Raw genomic sequence first — 17,218 nt, forward strand, 5'->3', positions numbered from 1 at the left:
CTGATTACTTTGCAACTAGGGGGTGGGGGGTGTGGGGAGAAGGGGTTCCATAGCACTTACAGAAATCACACTGCAGGGAAAATTAAAAAAAGAAAAAGCTGTTCTTAAGTGATCCGGCAGCTAGACTTGTTTCAAAAGGCATGATCAGAACACGCACTTCTGTATGTAGATGAAAACGCACTTGCCGAGAGAGGCTTGACAGCAGAATGTGGCACATTTTCAGGGGTTTCGAGATGAGTCTTGTGTCATTGGACCTCTCACTTTGGAGGGACACTTCACTTTGACTGCAGGATACCACAGATGAAAGGACTCCTATAGCTATTATCGGCCGCTTGTGTTTTATGCAAAGTGACTGGTGATCAAGCGCACATGCAGCCAGCGACAACGGCAGGAAGTCTGAGGGAGAAACGTAAAGACTCGACCCAACTGGTTCCTCCAGATCTGCGGACACTGGCAAGGCACTGCATAACCAGTGTGGAACAAGTGATGGGCCTATCTCTGAGACAAGCCTTTTATGGGATTATCATTGTGGTAATTATTATGAAAAATTAATCTAATGATAATAATATGAACAATGCCATCCAACTGTAATAATAATAGTAATAGATAAGGTTTGCTTAAAATGCATTCATGTAGTCTTCAATACATACTGTATATTTTTTGAATAGCCTATATGTGAAGTTGTGTATGATCTCCACATGTCATAAAGAGTCATGTGACGCTGCCTACAGGTCATGATTTTGCTACAGTTTTGCTAATTTGGTAGCTGCATTGCAGGGGGCAGTCCAGTTCTCTCAAACAAATATTAATAAGCACTTGTACATGTGTTTAAATGTTAATTAAAATGTAGCTGACGTGTTGTTCTATGGCTCAGAACAAAATCACCTGGTTTTAATTCGAGTTGGAAAAATATGGAGCAAATTTAAGAATTGCAGCTTGTCACAGTGTTTTGGCTTTTGGCTGTTACATTTTATTTTGGAGGAAAAAGCAATCGCGGTTTAGGCAGCAGTGCCAATGTTTATGAGAAGGGCTCAGCATAAACAGGGTTGGTGATTTTTCAGTCTGCACAACATCAAAAGAGTAACAGCAAACCCATGTAAAGGATCACGTTTAGCAGTCAAAACAATTAGTCTCTGTTCGCAATTACAGTAAAAACAAATGGGTACCAAAACAGATCAGTTACCAGTTTGCAGTCTGGAGCAATCACAAACTAGAACAAATTAGGCACTTTAAAAGACTTAAGCATGTGTCCCAGTGAATGCAGATGAGGATTTTAATACAGTAGTACCTGAACAGCTGTTGAAAGAAGACCAGTCATCTTTGCAACACTTTTCATTTCCCACCCTTGTGGTTCATTTTATGCACTTCATCCAAAGAATATTTGTCATTAGAGCCATGCATATCAGCAATTAAACACTGTATGCCAACATTATTTCTGTTTCTCATCAGGAATCCTTTAAAGCGGGTGGAAAATCACTGTTTTCAAAAGCCAGGACCCAAAAATAAAATCTGTGATCAGGAATCAGAAAATAGAGGCTATGTCTGTATTGATGAGGCTGTCAGTCCCACTGAACATGTAAAATAAAAGGCTGTGAGCATGTGTGGCTCTTCCCTTTCCCTCAGTGTTACAGCAAATACTGCGTGTTATGAGATATGTACCTTTTTTATCCATGTCAGCAAGCAGCGGTGATGGGCGACCAGGGTCTTGCAGTCACAGAAATGTCTCAACGCGTCCCGACCAGACCCTTCAGCTTCTCTGCAGATGAAGCATTCGGAAGTGTCTGAAAAAACAACAACCATCGAATCATCAAATACCGTACAGAGCTTTATTACAAAGATAACTTCTGGGCAAACGGTGAAAGGCAAAGGAATAACACTGATGTATACCCCCAATATGTAGTCTGAAATAGTCATTGAGTAAACATGTTAACTTGTACCAATTCATCAATTGGTTCAAAAAAGTAAAACAGAAGACAAAGTGGTTTCCCCAGACTAGAATTGCAGTCCTGGCCTTATAAAAGGGTCTAGGATACAAAGAGTCACACGAAGAAGACAGAGGTACTTTAGATATAAAGAGAGAAGTTAATATAATATGGGAGATCAGAGTTGATGTTTTGGATTTCCATAGAAAACTCCAAGCAAATGGAACACGGCCAAAAAAAACACACCAAATGATTAACATACTTCCTGCAGGATATACTATACTTAACATGATTCTATTCTTTATTTTATGAAGGTGACAATTGTTTCATGATTGCACGGCCATTCCTTAGCCATCATCCACACTGCAATCACGGTGAAGCGGAGGTGCCCTCTCTGTTTCTCCACTCCAGACTCAATGGCACACGGAGGCCTGAGAAACTCCATCCGTGTGATTACTGCACGGCAGCAGGAGAAGATGTATTCGAAAATGTTTATGGCTAGACTGGTTATTACCTTGTCAATTTGTCACTTTGTCGCACGTAACTGTAATTGATTGGTTGTGTTTTTGACAAGTCATTAATGCTCTCCTTCATTCAAGGTGTGCAGAGAAAAAAAGAGAAAATTACATAGAAGTGCTGTAAACAAGGACAAATGAACTATCTGCAAATTAAGCAATTGCTTCGAGTAATGAACAATTAATCGACAATTAACACCTAAGTGCTTTTTTTTCATCTTTATCACAGTTGAATTTGTTTAGCAAATGTTATGGTAGATAACAGTAATCAAAATAAAATCTTAAGTGCCATTCACTTTAGGGGGAATTGTGAGAATATTGTTCAATTATCATAAAACAATCCTAAGCATTCCCACCTAAATATATACAGAGAGATTGATAGGCACACACTGACAGAGATGGATGGCAAGCAAATGTGCTATAGTAACTTATTAAGGGAATTAAACCTTTCTTACATTTAGAATAGGTACAACAATGGCTAAAACAAATATCGTCCCCACTTTTTAATTGCCATTGGATTTCTTTGAATGGCAACAAAAGATTTCTCCCAGTTCTCAATGAGCATGAAAAAGTAAATGCAACCAAAACGGCCTGCTTAATGAATATAATGGCAAACAAAGAGTTCACATTTTAATTGAGAAATGGTCTCATAGATCATGGGAACTGCATTATGCAAGTTATTCAAACATGATTATCATATTTTAACTCTGGCACTCACTGCCTGCGCTAGTAAGGGAAGTCTGCACAGCACGGCCTTCCCAAAGACCGCCAAAGATCAACTACAAAAAAAAAAAAAGTTAACCAGGAAATGGCCATCTGTGATATAAGCTCTCTTAGACTCATTGCTTTTCTACATTACGACAAGAGCAAGCATCTTGCCTAATGCAGAAGAGGCACATATGTTTATAATCATACACCATTAAAAAGCAATCCATTAGGGGAGATGTAAAAGCAGAAAGGTGATTAGGGCTTTTATCTCTGGAGTCTAATTATTACACCCAGTTAGCAAAGAAGAGACGCTTGCATATGTGCACGGCACGGAGAGGACATGAGCTAGGGTCATGGCTCGGGGTGCTTCTCCCCTTCTAACAAAGACGAGTTACCTCCCCCAGCATCGGCATTGCAGACATGATGGCATTTGTCCACTGCCTCCCTACTGCCAGTGAAGCAACCCTCATATCAAAGCTGGCTTTCCTCAAACCAGTCTTTCTTAATGTCTTGGGAAATCACTGTCCTGCCGCATGCAATAACAGATCACAGCGGGCATTTCCGTGAAGAACCCGTAGAAAAACATACCATGCTTTCAGTTCAGAAATATAACACCGTGGGCCATGCTTTTCAAGGTACCACAAACACACAACACACATAGTTGGTGTTGTGCTGGATTTGTTTTTAGCATATGAATGAATAAAATGGTGATAATCACATCCTGCCCAAAATGCCTCAAACCTGGAAAACATCTGGCCTACATCTCTTTTCTAAGTGATGTCATCCGCGTCTTCGTGGGACTGTCTTCAAATGAGTCCACTTGTGAATCCTGTGAGCACGGATACAGACTGAGCAAGTCGAGCTGTAACGAGAGCACTAACACACACATCCCCTGACTGCGAGATGACCCTTCCCTTGTGTGTATATTTAAATTCATCATATCAAAGTTGGTTTCACAAGGTGTTTATTTAATGCAACTGTGACTGAAGCTTTTCTTAATTATGTTAAATACTGTCAGTCCACATCAGTGTCTTCATTCCTCGGTCACAGGTCTGTGATGTGAATGCTTTCCTCCTCCCACACACACTCACACACACACACACACTGTTAGAGCTAACACAGAATCTGTAAGGACTCCCACAGCACTGTTCAAATGTCTCTGGGCTAACTGGACCTCTGTGGGTTGTGGAAACAGTCATCTTTTGCTCAGGATCTCGGTCCCTCTGACATTTCCTGTACATTTTTTTAAAAGGACTCAGGAGTTTCAGTAGAGTGGAACACACTGCCCCATGCAGAAGACATTTCAAACAACAGCAGCAAAAAGTGTTTTTAATTTTTTCAATTTCTTCCCCAAGTGTTTTCTTTGTTGTTGTTGCTTGAATTGTTGTTCCTCACATCACACACACAATATGTGTAAATCAAATACTTCCACCTCTGAATATTAACTACAAATGTCCAGACATGCCATGCCACGTATAAACAATATAAACAGGCCAACAACTCAGTATAAATACAAACTGGAAGAAAAAGACTAGCTTTTCGGGTTAGTATATGATAATCTAACTATTTCAAAACATCAAATAAAAATAAGTAAATATATGGTATTGTATAGAATCACTTTTGTAGAAGAAGCTGTGGATTTTCTTTTTAAATTGAAGTTGCCTTTTGGTCTGTTTGGGCACAGAGTCATGTTGCTACATAATATTAAAAATCCTTTTAGGATTTGTGAAGCATCAGCAGTTTCAATTAGAACAAAGTACAAGAAGTTCTGCAAAGTTCAACAGAGGTGGGGAGGAAGTCTCCAGAATTGGGGATTTGCACATTAGAAAGCATCGGGGTGGTTGCACCTGACAATGTTGGAATCGATACAATTAATGGTTGATGTATTTCTTATTACAATGGGCAAAACAAGTGTCAAAGTGTATCACTTCTCTCTGCCCCCACCCCCTGCTGAGAGAGTGAGTGGAAGAAAATGTTTGGGATGTCAAACTGGAAGTGCCCGAAGGAGAAGCGCTGCGAACCGACTGGGAGTCAGATGTGTTTGCTTCAGCCGCTGACGGTCGTAAATGATTGACTAGTACGGCGAGTCGGTCAAAATTTCAGCGAGTCATTTGACAGATTAAATTCAAGTAACTCACGTTCCCTAACTAGAATGAGCGTCCATTAGCAGAGCGATCTACAATCTCGCGCTCGCAACAGAGGCTTCCAGTCCCCAGCTGAGATGACCTGAATTCACAGACTGAAAAACCTGTGAGAAAATACACATTCAGCACTCAAAGGAACTGGGAGATTCTCAGAACACCGGAAAACAGTATAAAGATACACCCAGACCAAAAATAATAATATAAAAAAAGTTCCCAGGGATGCAGAAATTCAAGCTGTGTTTGCTTTTGCATTATACGCAGTCAGTTTTGTTGACACAAGATTTAGATATTACAGTCATGGTCCCAAAAAGTAACTCAGTTTGATGTAGCTTTAACAGTATTCCTATTTACCTTATAAAAGTGAAGGTACTGAGGATTCTATTTGTTAAAAATCTAAATCAAAAATAAATAACTAACATATATTGTGTCAACTGGATAAATTCTGATACTTTCCAGTTATGTTGAATATTGTACAAAACATGTGGATATTTACATCCTTGTTATCCCCCCCAATTTTTTTTTGATGTGTACAGTATCTCTCAAAATGATTGTTTGGAATATACAGTTATTTACAAATCATATGACATCAGACACATTTAACTGATCTATTATTTTCTGCTTTTACAGCAAGCTTACAGATCCAGAGGTAGTCTAAAAACCACAGCAAATACAAAACAAAAACCTTTACCAGTTTGTTTGCTTTCGTTTCCTTTCATGAAGCACTTATTTTCATGTTGAAGCTGTTATAGTTATCTGGAATATTTCCTACAGAAGCAGCAACAATATAAGCCCTGACTCGTTGAATTGAGTGACAAAGATTTACACTATTAATAAATAGAAATGTTATTAAAAATAAAATAAAAAATCCAGCAGACTTATCTCCAATGCCTCCACATTCCACCGGCCCTTTCTGACAGCATTAGTTTCAGAGATTTGTTTTACGAAAGGACCCTGAAAGAAGAGAATCTAGCAGGAAGTAAATCAGATGGCTATGGCAATAAGATACAATTCATATTGTGTTTCAGCAAAGCAGGGTTTCAGCAAATGTTCCAGAGATCAGGGTGCAATAAGAATGCAGGAAGGACGTTTTGCATTGAAACAACCAGCTTTATTTCCTCATATTCTCCCCCTGCCAATACCATGCAGGCAGCTTCACAGTTACCCTAAACATCTGCACGGCATGGACCATGTAGGGAGCCACCATCTTTTCCCTATTTGCAACGCCTTATGGTGCACGCAACACGCTGCCTCCTGCCAACTTCCCTGAAACGTCGGCGATGGCAGCACTACCAGATCCTTTTTTCAATCATATATATTTTTTCCCAAAAGTGACAACTGTCTTCCACTTCACAGCTTTGCGCTGTTACTAGTCACCTCCTACATTAGCATTTCTCACTTTTCCACACATAAGTCTAATCTCAGGATTTTCTAATTTTCAGATTATTGATTTGTTTATTTTTGGGTCGAATTTGCTTTAAAAGAGTTATGAAGAGAGGATGATATCATGTTTTCTTGAGGTGAAAGAGTTGCTTCAGTTCGTATCTTTTGAAGAAATTCCATCTGCTTTCGTGTGGAATGTCACTGCAGTAAACATCTTTCATTAGTCCCCCTTTTTTTAGCACAACAGTCCTTTTCTTCATTTCAAGATCACACATGATTAAATTCTGTACAAAAAAAAAGACAGATCAGATTTGTCAAATTCTTCATTATCAGCAACTTTGAGCACAATCCATTTACTTTTAAATCAATGCAATTTTGTGATCAAAGTTTTGATTTATCTTCTTGTTTGGTTCCAAACTTATCTTCTGATTTCTGTTGAAATAGCACCCCGAGACATCACTCTGCACCAGGCTTCAGATCTTTGCCTTTTATTTGAGTCTTTTGGCAGGTGCAAGTCAGTAACTTACTGATCTTTAAATCTGGAAGTCAATTAAAACATCGAGCAGTCAGCACTTTTAAATACATCAGGTGAAGATCTAAGCTCAATGGCGAAGCTTGCTCCCCAATATCCTATTTAAGAATTGGCAAGAGAGAGAGTGAAAAACAAAATCTACTAACACTAATGACAGCACTAGACATATGTACACCTACTTTAAATAACCTTAAATCCTAACCCTTAGGAGTAAATAAATGTATCAGTAACACCGATTGCGCATAAGAGATGAGGAGTTCTTCATGGTTGTCAAATACAAGGTACTGCCTTCGGGCTGAATTAGGCCTCTGGGATTATTTTATGCTGTACCTAACATCTTTGATTCAATTACTGTTATTCTGCCCTTCCCCCTTACCTTAGAAACTCAAATCACATGACTCTCAACCCAAATATAGGACAGTAGCTGCAAGCCTTGCTCCAACACACTGCAATATATCTGGAAAATGAGCAATAGGGATGTCCGATACTTATGTTTTCAGGAGAGGAAACTATTTTTCAAAAGCTCATGGTAGACTATTCAAATTGTTCAATGCGAGCAAAACTGCTTTACACTATTTTGTCCTTCTGTCAATACTGTTTTTAATAGACAAGACTTCAACTCCAATCTACACCTGAGCAGATTCAAGCCACTGACAACGACAACGTAACTACTTACACCCTAATCAGAGAAAGGGTGATACCGGTTTTCTTACTGTGATTTCAGCCATTTGTCACCGGCATACCATTTAAGCCAGAAATGCATGTGCAAATTGATGTAAAAAGAAGTTCCTTTATTTCAAACACCTGCAAGTGCTGTGTTCTCGGCCTGCCAGTGTCCCCCCCAATGCACTAAAGTGCTCGATCTTGTACACGGGAAACCTCTTTCCTGCGAGTCGAGAGACCGAAGTTAAAAGCAGAAAGGTGGGAGAGGAAAAGAAGCTGTAGATCTCGACGGCCTATCAGCTATTATTGTGAAGGTGCTGGGACAATAGAGGTACTTTGGCTCACACATCAAGGAGGCTTTTCTTTTAATTCTCACCAACAGTGTATGTTAGCAAATTACTTTCAATACGAGTGACTTTAAGTTAAGGACCAGGCCACCCTAAGCTAGCCTTGAAGCTAACATACAGGTATATAATTTATATTTTATATTTCAGAACCTGTAAGACAGATAAGTTGTTCCTTCTTCAGAAACACACGCACACACACCAAAAACACAGACAAGGTAGTTGCAAAGATGCCAACATCAGCAACCGCAGACTTTCCTTGATGAACTCATCTGGAACTTGTTCTGTTGCTGTTGTTTTTCCTGTATAAATGCAGAGTATATAAATTATTATTATTATTATGATGATTGTCCTCAGGCACTTTCTGGGCCCTTATAAAAATGTAAACCTTGCATCAGCCTGTAAATTGTTCAACAATAATCTGACAATGCAAAAATAAATATGGCAAGCAACCTGCAACCTATCTGACAATCATTCTCGGGGCAGATCTACAGCTCTGATAATTAGCTGTCAGCAGTGTCAGGTATCCGACAGAAAACCATACAAATCTGACGACGAACTGGCGATATGCTGCACTCGCACGCAGAGCACCTTTCAACGTAGAGCAAGCGAGCTCACAAGTTTACAAACCTTCAGAAAGAATGTCAGCCCCTAGTTTCCTATGTGAGAAGAACTTAGCTCTTCAACGGGGTCTGTAACGCCAAGAGTATTATCTGTGAATACAGCGCTGAACCTAAAGCTTCAGCATTCAGTGCAACTAAAAGAGAAAAGTCAGTCATCCTCCACTTAATCGACTTCAGCTGTGAAAGGGTCAACGACACCTGATATACTATCAGTTATTGTAATCCCTTTTATTCTGAAGGGCTGCAGCTATTTTCATTTAGAAATTATGTTAAGATTTAAGCTAAAAATGGCAATTATATATGTGTATGAGTAATAATAAATAAATACATAAATAATTAATAATAATAACAACAACAACAACAACAATTGAAGTTTCAAGACAAACAAGCATTTTCTAATGTGGCATAACGCCTGGTACATTTGTCACACATCAATACACGCTCTTGAGCAATTAAAACCTTATGACTTATCATTCAAGCTGAAGTAATGAACGATATGCTCAAACACTAATTCAGCTTTCACCGCGCTTTTTCTATGAATCAAAGCCGCGCTTCATAATTGTCAGTTCACATCATTATTTTCTTATTGCCACAATTGTGCCATTTTTAATTCATTTGGAGAAAAGAGCAGCAGGGTTTTCACTGAGAATCCACATCAGTTATGTAGCAACTTTTTAAGAGACTGATTAACAAAAAAGAAAACTTATACTACTAGAATTGATAAAAGTGAAAGCCATCATAATGCTAACAAGATCACTACTATTATCACTACTATAACTACTACTACTACTACTACTACTACTACTACTTACAGTCATATTCTATTGCAGTTGGTTAGAAGCCTCTTTGTTGAGGACTAATTAGGGATTTACTGAAGCTAATTTAAAATTTGATACCCTTTTGTAATTTCCAAGACTTTCTGAATTGCATCATTCTCCTCGTGACACATTGTGAAGCCAACAGGAAAACGGACCGACTTCTAACCAGGTGCTACATTAAATAAAGCCATACAGTTTGAAACCCTACACTGTGCAGTCCAGCCTGTAGGACCACTGCAGAGAGACGTTTACACCAGTCCAGTACCAATCCAATTAGATGTATTAGAATAAAAGGCACTTCCTTCATCATTCTAGAGTGTGTTGTATTCCTTTCCCACACTTTCAAACTGTTGCACTATGAAAGGAGACTCTGAAAGTCTATCTCTTGAACTAGGACTAAAGATTGAGAAATGTTTGGGTTTGTCTTCTATGAATCATAGCTTCCAAGCTAACTGAAACTGTGGATTACTTTTTCCACCAACTGATCCAACCTTGTAGCCCACACTATGGAGTCATCCAACAGCAGTGATCCTTTATATTAAAGAGTATTCACTACTTGCCCAAGATGAGTGATCTGTGACCTTGACTGTGCTTGTCTCTCTCACAAGAGTGGACTGGCCACTCACACTGTGGACAGTAGCTAAACCGTCTGCAATGGTCTGCCTCAGTCCACCACACTGAACTACAATGCAGAGCCACACAGAGACTGACCAGTTCATCCATTTCGGGGTGTGTTGTGCAGATAACCCTCTCTCTGGATCTTCTTAGTGATTAAATAAACAAGCAGACCAGGGAATTCTACATGTGATTACCAGTGATGTTTTTTAATGACCTCATTAACACAAGCTTAAATGTAGAATAATAGGGAATTAACTTGGTCACTCTGAATTATCACTTATGTGATGGCCATCTGGCTTTACCAAAAACAACAGGATGGCCATGAAGCCATTCCAATCATGGTCCTTCCTGGGACTTTGCCAGATGGCAACATCAGCCCTCATGTATCAAACAATTTGGCAAGATGATCCCACACTACGGCTGGATGCTGCCAATCCTGACGTCACATTGTAATTATCTGATAGAGCCTCAAAACACTTTGTTGCCACATTCCTGACAGCTCTTTTCTATTTACCAGCTTAGTGTCAAGTATTGTCAAATCTGGCAACAAACGGGAACGCATTGACAAAAACAGCTTGCTAGCACAATAGCAATAGTCTCCAGTGGTCGATCCATTAACAAGCATTAGCACCCTTTCAATTTGTAAAAGAGGCACCAATTTATTGGCATCTAACTTGGCAAACAAGCGAACCCCTTTTTGTTAATTATTCCAGTGCTTGAAAGCAGCCCTGCATTAATAACATTGTACTGATAAATATGGCCATACAAAGGAGCAGGCCCACTTCAGAAGCTAGGTCAGTATAGACGCAAGAATATAACAATCAAAATCTACATCGGTAGACCCAAATAAACCAAACCAGTTTATATTCCTCAAAATTACGAAAAGTGAAGTCACACTTCCACAGGTAATCTTGTTTTCTAGATTTAGCAACACCTTTTCATTGAGCAGTAAATAAATATTGAAAAGCTCTGAGGAAGTAAAATGGACTGCGAACAGCAACACAGGTAACTTAACAAAACACAGACATGCAAACACAATGGCACTTGGCCGATTCTACAGTACAGCCCTAAAGTAATGTATGCAATGAGCTCTTTCAGGGGGTCCCGTTTATGGATGGTTGAACCCTTGTTCCACCAATAATGGCTGCCTTATCAGGGCTCATTGGCACAGCTGGATTATAATAGGAGTTATAATAACCCTTCTCCCGTAAAAGACACACTACTGAACCCGTGCCTGGGCAGCAGGCCCCTGAACACCCCCCACATCACCTTGAACAGCAAGTAGGTTCCGGAGAGCATCCGTTTCTCTGGTCTCTGCTTTTGACATGCATATTAATCAAGTGAGCCAGGAGGTTTCTCCATGACCTGCTGGTAGTATCTTTATTATTGCTGTACTCTGGCAAAGTACTCAGTGCCAGCTAAAAATAAAGAGAGAAGGGGAGAGAAAAGGTGATGTGCTGTTTAAAAATACACAGCGTGGAACGTGATAGAAGAGTAAGGCACGGTGAGAGCAAAGTGTGGCTTCACTGAGAGACTGAGAGACGCAGCATCACTATGTCAGCTAAATATGAGTGCGGGGATCGCAAAATGAGCAAAGTTCTTTCAGCTACTAAGCAGGAGAAGAATTATACAACAAGGTGACAAAAGTTGTTATGGAATATAAGAAAACTTGTTTTTTACAAAAGAGTCAGACCTTTGAAAAAGACAAACAATGAATTCTGACGGACTGGAATATTTGCGTGCAAATACTACAAATAAAAGCTCCCTGAATATATAAAATACTGTACATTAAATGTCAGATGCAACACACAAAATCTGACAAGTATGCCACCTAGAAGAGTCCATTGATGAATATTTAGGGCAGTTAATACCACCAGCTGAAAAACAGCTGATGTCACAATATCCTGGAGTGCTTTTGGCATATGTACAGTTCTATAGCTCAACTGTCTTTGTGTCTTGTGATCCTTAGTCAGCATGTGTTGCCCAAAACCTCAGCCTTGAATGGTATAACATTACACACAGATTAAGCAGAAAAACATGGAAAGATGCTTGCCTGCAATAACAAGAAGTATCGCAATATGGTGTCACAAGAGTCTAAATAATAGGGGCACACATATAGTGAAGATAAAGGATCATCGCTTGACCAAAAAATACTGGACTGGATCTCCCAAGACAAACAGAAAAATAAGGCAGTTTATAGAAGAATCTTGGGAAGGCCTTGATTGAACTGAACTGAACGTGATGGTGGTGGTACACTCTATGGTAGAACTGTTTGTGAGGATGTTGTATTTATAGGAAAATGAATATAGGAAGCATATCTTTTTATCAAGCAATTAATAAAATGAGCGCAGCACATAAGAAGAGTCATACAAACACAGTGCATCGCCCCTGTGCCTTTTTAAATGGCCAAAGATACAATAATCATGAAATAAAGGCATTAAAGGGTCACAAAACAGGAAGTATGCTGTTATGGACTGGATAGAGTAAAACAGTGGGGATCTCTGCACATCCCTTTAATTTCTATGTACATTATTGTCAACTTCCAATTTCTTTAATACGTATGTGCAGATTTTCAATACTGTTACTGTTAAGTTTGTATTTGTATTATTCACAGAGAAGGCAAGAATGTGTCCACCTCTCCGTCTAAGAGATCATAAAGCCATTCACATACTAGCACAGCATTTGCTTTTCATGTCTGTGTCAAATAGCATACTTGTAATGATGATCCAGAGAATGAAACTTAAATCCACGGTTTGAACATCTTTGAAAGCTTGGCACAGAGACAAGCTTAACAAGAAAAAGAAGTACATAAACAAAACCAATGATTTCAAATACCAGCAACAACACACTCAGGCTGACCCTCCTAAATTGAGCATACTTACCAACAATTAAAACTTTACAGGAGTCAGATGTGTTGCAGTTTGTTAAAATCTCATACCCATTGTCCATCATTTAGTTGTGTTTTTGTGTCACAGAAGTGCCTCCCCACATACAGGTTTCTCTGACGCTGGATGTCTGAGTAATCTTTCGAAAGGCTCCCTGCTGGATCCTACCACCACCTCTGCATCTCTGCACAAACATCCACGTAGTTAGCAGCTTCCTCGGTTATTCAGTTAGGATTCAGATTAGGCCTGCAGTGTCCCACTAAACTAAAATTAAAAAACTGACATGCCATTTCCTTTTTAAATGAGGGCAGGCAGTCAGCTGAGGCTAGTGTTTTTGTTTATCAAGGAAGTTGAACAGCAGACAGCCAATCAGATTGGCCCTCCCTCACAACAGTGCAGAGGCAGGAAGAAATTGTTTCTGAAGTTTAGTGTCTCTGCTTTTTGGGTGTCTAGCAATCTGCCTGGTTTTATTAACAAACACAAAAGTTCCTGTTAATGTTCTGTTCTGTCAATAATAACGCAAATCATGTTAAAAGGGATTGCAATCCTTTGCAATAGTTTCAATTCAAAATAAAAGAAAAGCCCGATCACATGACTTCTCAGAAATCAGCTGCTCGAGTCTGATAAAATATGTATTGCCAAAGCATGGGTGGTGCATTCGATTCTGGTCTAGCTAACGCAAGTAAACACAGAATGCCGGAATATATTTTAATGACACACACAAACCAAAATTTTGCAAGATGAGTGCAGATGGCATAAATCAAACAAGTATAAATTACAGGAGTGTTTATTTCACCACAAGTGATTGTCTGACTAAATGGAAACTCTCTTGCAATCCTAGAAATGAACCTCATACCTAATCTACTCCCTTCTAATGAACCGTCTTCAAAAATCCACATTCAAACAAGTTTACAGGAGTAAATTTTATTCTAGATCTACATGCATGTTGATGAACCAGTATTTATTTATACACAGACTGCTCCTCGTTTATTGGCAAGCATCAAAACCTGTAACTTCTGACTCCTTGGTCATAGTGACTTGCAGAAAATATGGTCTAAACTGTTTTGACACTGAAGTCTGACACTCTTAAGTCAATCAAATTTGGTACTGGAGCTTATTTTGACGGCATTACAGCATTACGGGCTTTAATTACAATACAAAAATCATACTATGTATAATTTTGTATTGGTGTAACAAGACAACTTACCCTGTAACTGTAATATTTTCCAATTCATCATATATATATATATATATATATATATATATATATATATATATATATATATGTACATAAACCAATTCGTCAACAACTCTAATAATATATGAGAGCTGTAACACACACAATGCCACCTTTAGGGCCAAATTGAACTAAACTGTTCCAAACCTAATACTTGATAGCCAGTTTTTATATGAAAAGAAGAAAGAAGCTTCTGACATGAAAGAAAAGCCGCTACGAAGTGCAGGTGTGTGATTGGCAATTAGTAAGTGCATCAATCTTTGTATACAATTCCAGTCCCGAACTCCACTGATTTCCTTGTCTAGCATTAGTCAGGATATCTTTAACAGCATACACTGCAACAGGTTTCTGAAATTGTATCGTGTTACTACATCCTCTAATGAAGGGGGCACAGCAAAACACCAAGGGACTTTTAGTCACTGGTATCTTATCAACTGGAAATAATGTGTCAGTGTTTGCAAACATGGGCGGCAGGCGGAGAGAAGAATACATAGCTATGAAGCTGTGGCAATTGAGGTGTGATTTTGTTTTCCAACTATTCAAGATATTGCAAAGTAACTGTAAAAAAGAGAGAGAAAGATAAATAAATTCATAAATATGGGATCTAAAAAGACCACAATGAATCACAGTGCATGTGGTTATTAATTATGACTAGGCCAAGTACAGCACACAACAGCATAAACACTTCCAAATTAGAACAGCATTAAAAACACATTGTTTCAAGTACTGTCATAGCAAAGCCCAGTGCTGTACAATCTTCAGCCCTTCGGATAAGGGTGCATGTATGTGTGCGCCCATGTCTGTGTGTGTTTGGAGTGGAGGGGGCTTTGCCAAAGCGTGCTCTGTGTCTGCTCTCCCGGAGACGCGGAGAGAGTGTATGAAAGGTGAAGAGAGCTCATAAGATTTGAGATGCAGTGAATTAAACATGTCAGGAGTAGAGACGCGAGGAACCAAAGCATAATTGCTGATTTTCAATTCAATCAAACCTTAAAAGTAAATAGGAAATGTCTAGTCTGTGAATCCGTGTGTCTAAACGCCCTCTAAATCAAATCAGCTGAAAGGGGTAGGCGTTATTTACTCTAGAACTAGCTGGTAATCAGACATCAGACATTCCATCCTTGGGATTCGAGGAGCTGCGCGATGCATTCCCTTTGCCAATAAAACGTGTTAATGGCACTTTGTTTTTCTATTCCATTTAGGAGTCCAGTTTGTGTCCTGGTGTGCCCCTCACATAAATGGGCACTGAATGAGTCATAAAACGAAACGGTGCGCTAATTGGCTGAGTGCTTAAATTAGAGGTTTAAATCTCCTCTGTTTTCAATGTTAATCAATCACCAAATAATAAGAAAAAGCTGGAAAAAAGAACAGCAGAAGAGTGTTTTTGGTTTCTGTAAAAGGAATACGAATACGATTCCCCATCTAGATTACCATACCAGTATTGTATATATTTCTGTTGTCAACAATACAGTTTTTTCCTGGCTAGTTTAAAATAATATATTTCTAAATTATGGTGATCATATCTCTCTGTAGAATCCCACCCTGTCAATGAGGGCTGATGGCAATATTTCAATATAGTGGACATTTCCAGATGTTAACAACACAAAAAACATGATGGAAACCAATTAAAGTAAGCAAAAGTAAACCCTAAGATGGAAAACGGAAAAGTAGATATGTATCTGAGTCTGTGTCTCCTTGCATTTCAGACAGATCGATATTCCAACAGAAAGCCATTTAGCTCCCGCTGTTTGGTTTAGTTCAATGTGACTTAATGTGCCTAATGTGTATATCTTGAAGCTGCCTTTTAAGAATGTTATTATTGTTATTATTATTATTAATAACAATATTAATCATAATAATAACCAAAGATATGGATATTATTTTTTATGGTGTTAGGAGCTAAAGAAACATCAAGTGAATTGTTAAAATCTATAAGCAGTCCCACCTCTAGCATCTGTACAATGTAATGCTTGTGTGACTAAAGCAGTTCTCTTTAAAAGCGCAACATGTGTTTTTTTCCATTCATTTAAATACAACTGTCATCTATTACACCTGTTGATACCTCCCATAACTCAGGATACAGCACTGAAGTAAAATGCGGCAGCTTAAAACTGCTGATTTGGTGTAAACGATCATTTATAAGCGTATTATTTGCTTTCAAGTGAATTCAAAGAATTGGGATCAAAATATCAGTTGAAAAGAAGAAATTGTTCAACAGATGGGATGGTGCAAACTCCAAGCAAGGCACTCAGCCAGCACGTTTATAGGAGTATTGGAGCCAGGAAGCTGTGAGCAGATTAGATATGCTTGCATCTACAGATAGTAGACTACATGAAACGCATACCGTTTAAAAAAGAAAAGGGTATTTTAAGAACTGGAAATATATGATAATAAAACGGTAACCAATTTGTGCCCATTTCAACTTAAACAACACATTTTGAAATAATAATTTAAGTTTTATTTAATATAATTTTATAATAATAATAATAATAATAATAATAATAATAATAATAATAATAATAATAATATTCCTGTCCTTTTAACAAGCTGAACTGCAGGCTTAGTTTTTCACATAGCTGCAATAGACCACAATTTCTCAAGCAATGTTTACAACCTTTACTAGACTAAACAGAAAAACTAGCTAGTATTTAAAAGGATGTTGATAATATACAATAAAAAGTACAAGAGATCATCATTTTTTTTTTTAAATAGGACACATCTCATAGGAGATCTCATAGGTTTGAATATTGTTGCAGGTGTAATTTATCTCAGCTCGAATACTCTGTACACATACTATCAGTTTGACATTAAACTTTAGATGAGCAGTAAATT

General features: G+C 38.5%; 1 protein-coding gene across 1 annotated transcript in view; it reads right to left on the reverse strand.

Moving 5' to 3' along the window:
• The window catches only part of LOC136714540 (uncharacterized), a 105,895-nt gene extending 92,372 nt beyond the window's left edge, over positions 1–13,523 (reverse strand). The window contains exons 1-2 of the mRNA XM_066692082.1: positions 13,150–13,523; positions 1,660–1,781 (exon numbers count right to left, since the gene is read on the reverse strand). Of these exons, the coding sequence (XP_066548179.1) occupies positions 1,660–1,781; positions 13,150–13,219 (192 nt within the window). The 5' untranslated portion in view covers positions 13,220–13,523. The remainder of the gene's footprint in view (positions 1–1,659; positions 1,782–13,149) is intronic.
• Between the last annotated feature and the right edge of the window lie 3,695 nt (positions 13,524–17,218).

Source organism: Amia ocellicauda, chromosome 19, assembly GCF_036373705.1.
Source record: "Amia ocellicauda isolate fAmiCal2 chromosome 19, fAmiCal2.hap1, whole genome shotgun sequence".
Classification (NCBI taxonomy): Eukaryota; Metazoa; Chordata; class Actinopteri; order Amiiformes; family Amiidae; genus Amia; species Amia ocellicauda.